At 33.9% G+C, this 1,651-nt stretch overlaps 1 protein-coding gene across 1 annotated transcript; it reads right to left on the bottom strand.

Annotated features, from left to right (window-relative positions):
• Positions 1 to 483: 483 nt before the first annotated feature.
• On the bottom strand, positions 484 to 1,490 carry LOC128026915 (trypsin inhibitor ClTI-1). Its single transcript, XM_052614186.1, has 4 exons — positions 1,313 to 1,490; positions 1,029 to 1,069; positions 835 to 944; positions 484 to 735 (listed from the first exon to the last, which is right to left on the bottom strand). Exons 1-4 carry the CDS (start codon positions 1,347 to 1,349, stop codon positions 690 to 692), a joined length of 234 nt encoding a protein of 77 aa, XP_052470146.1. The 5' UTR covers positions 1,350 to 1,490; the 3' UTR covers positions 484 to 689.
• Positions 1,491 to 1,651: the final 161 nt, after the last annotated feature.

Below are 1,651 nucleotides of genomic sequence, written 5' to 3'. Positions count from 1 at the left end.
TAACCAAGCACAGTGTTCATATCAACCTGATAAGGTTTTTCTTTTTTTTTTTTTGGGGGGGGGGGTGTTTGGCTTACAGTTACGTTAGAATCATTATACTCTTATACCTTTTGCTTTTAATATTTTTAATTGTTTTTAGCTTTATTTTTTGTTTTTCACATAAATGTTAAGTTTTGAAATTGTGTTGTATGCATTTGTCATTTTTATATAATTTCTTTATTTTGAAAAGGTGTATAGGTAATATTTTTAAGCTTTAGCTTTGAATCTGTTTTTAGTTATTTTAATACTACAATTGATTGCTTCTGTTGTCCTCATTTGTAAGTCGCTTTGATAAAAAAAAAAAGTCTAATAAATGACTAAATAAACTAAATAATGTCTCTGCCCTAGCTAGACAGTTTTCTTTTGATTTTTTTCCTTAGTGTTATTATAAAAATAGCTCATAAAGCTATATCATAAAGAATGAATACACAGGTGCTACAGGAGTTGTGATGAATAACGCCCATTTATATTAAAGAAAGTACAGTACAAAGCAGTGAGTTCTATATCAAAGTTTTACTAAAGGATTAGAATGTTTTAAAAAGGCCACACAACCCACATTTTATCAAGACAAAAAAAAAAACAGTAAAAACAACAACATGTGGTTCCAGCCTTCATGTCACATCAACAGAACACAAATGAGTGGATTTGCCTCAGCATTTGCCCTTCTTTGAGATGGATGTTTTGGCTTTCTCCTCCCTATGACAAGACATTTAAACATTTTTTTTCAATAGGACACCAGTAAGAACATTCAAATGGTAAATACAAATGAAAGATTAAACACTTGATTTAACTTACATATTTGCCAAACACAGCATGCATTCATTGGAATATGTAACGCCATCACTACCACACACAGGGTTATATTCCCGGGTACAAATTGGCAGGACATACTCAGAGCATTGTGGCTGCCAAAAAAAGCACACAGAATACATTAGATACATATAATGGTTAAATAAATCATTATGAATAGGTTTTAATCTTCAACGCACCTCTTTAGAGCCACCAGGGATAACAGCTCCTCTTGCCAAAGCTGTGAAACACACGCGCGCGCACACACACACACACACACACACACACAGTCAGAGAGAGAGAGAGAGAGAAATAACTCACCACATTATACGAAGAGCCAGCTATGTAATATTTGAAGCTTGTACTTTACATTAAGGATTAAAAAATAATATCTAGTATACATATATAGAGATTTATTTGGTACTTTTTACAAAATATGCTCAAAACTTAAGACCTTGATGTTCAATATCAATTAGACACTCACCTGCTAAACAGAGTGCCAGAACAACCGGGGCCAGCATGATTGTTTGTAGAGAGCGATGTGTTGACTGTGTATAGTCGCTGTGTAATCACTCTCAGGTGTGGTTAGTCCTTTTATTATATCTTTGCTCCCACCCACAGAGCGGTTACAAATTTTCAAAGTGCGTCACTCGAATTCTAAAAAACTGCGGTAATTAAAAAAAAAATTCATTAAACTCCCCGATGCTCGGACATTATGCAGACAATGATTGGCTGACAAACATACGTGTGTAAGTGGGCGGTTGTCAGATTGTCAAATAAGAAGGAAGGAAGTTTTGCTAATTAATATTGATATTGTACGTAA

The sequence above is a fragment of the Carassius gibelio genome, chromosome A14, assembly GCF_023724105.1.
Source record: "Carassius gibelio isolate Cgi1373 ecotype wild population from Czech Republic chromosome A14, carGib1.2-hapl.c, whole genome shotgun sequence".
NCBI lineage: Eukaryota > Metazoa > Chordata > Actinopteri > Cypriniformes > Cyprinidae > Carassius > Carassius gibelio.
The sequence above is the reverse complement of the archived record's forward strand: the minus strand, read 5'-3'. Positions and strand labels throughout refer to the sequence as shown.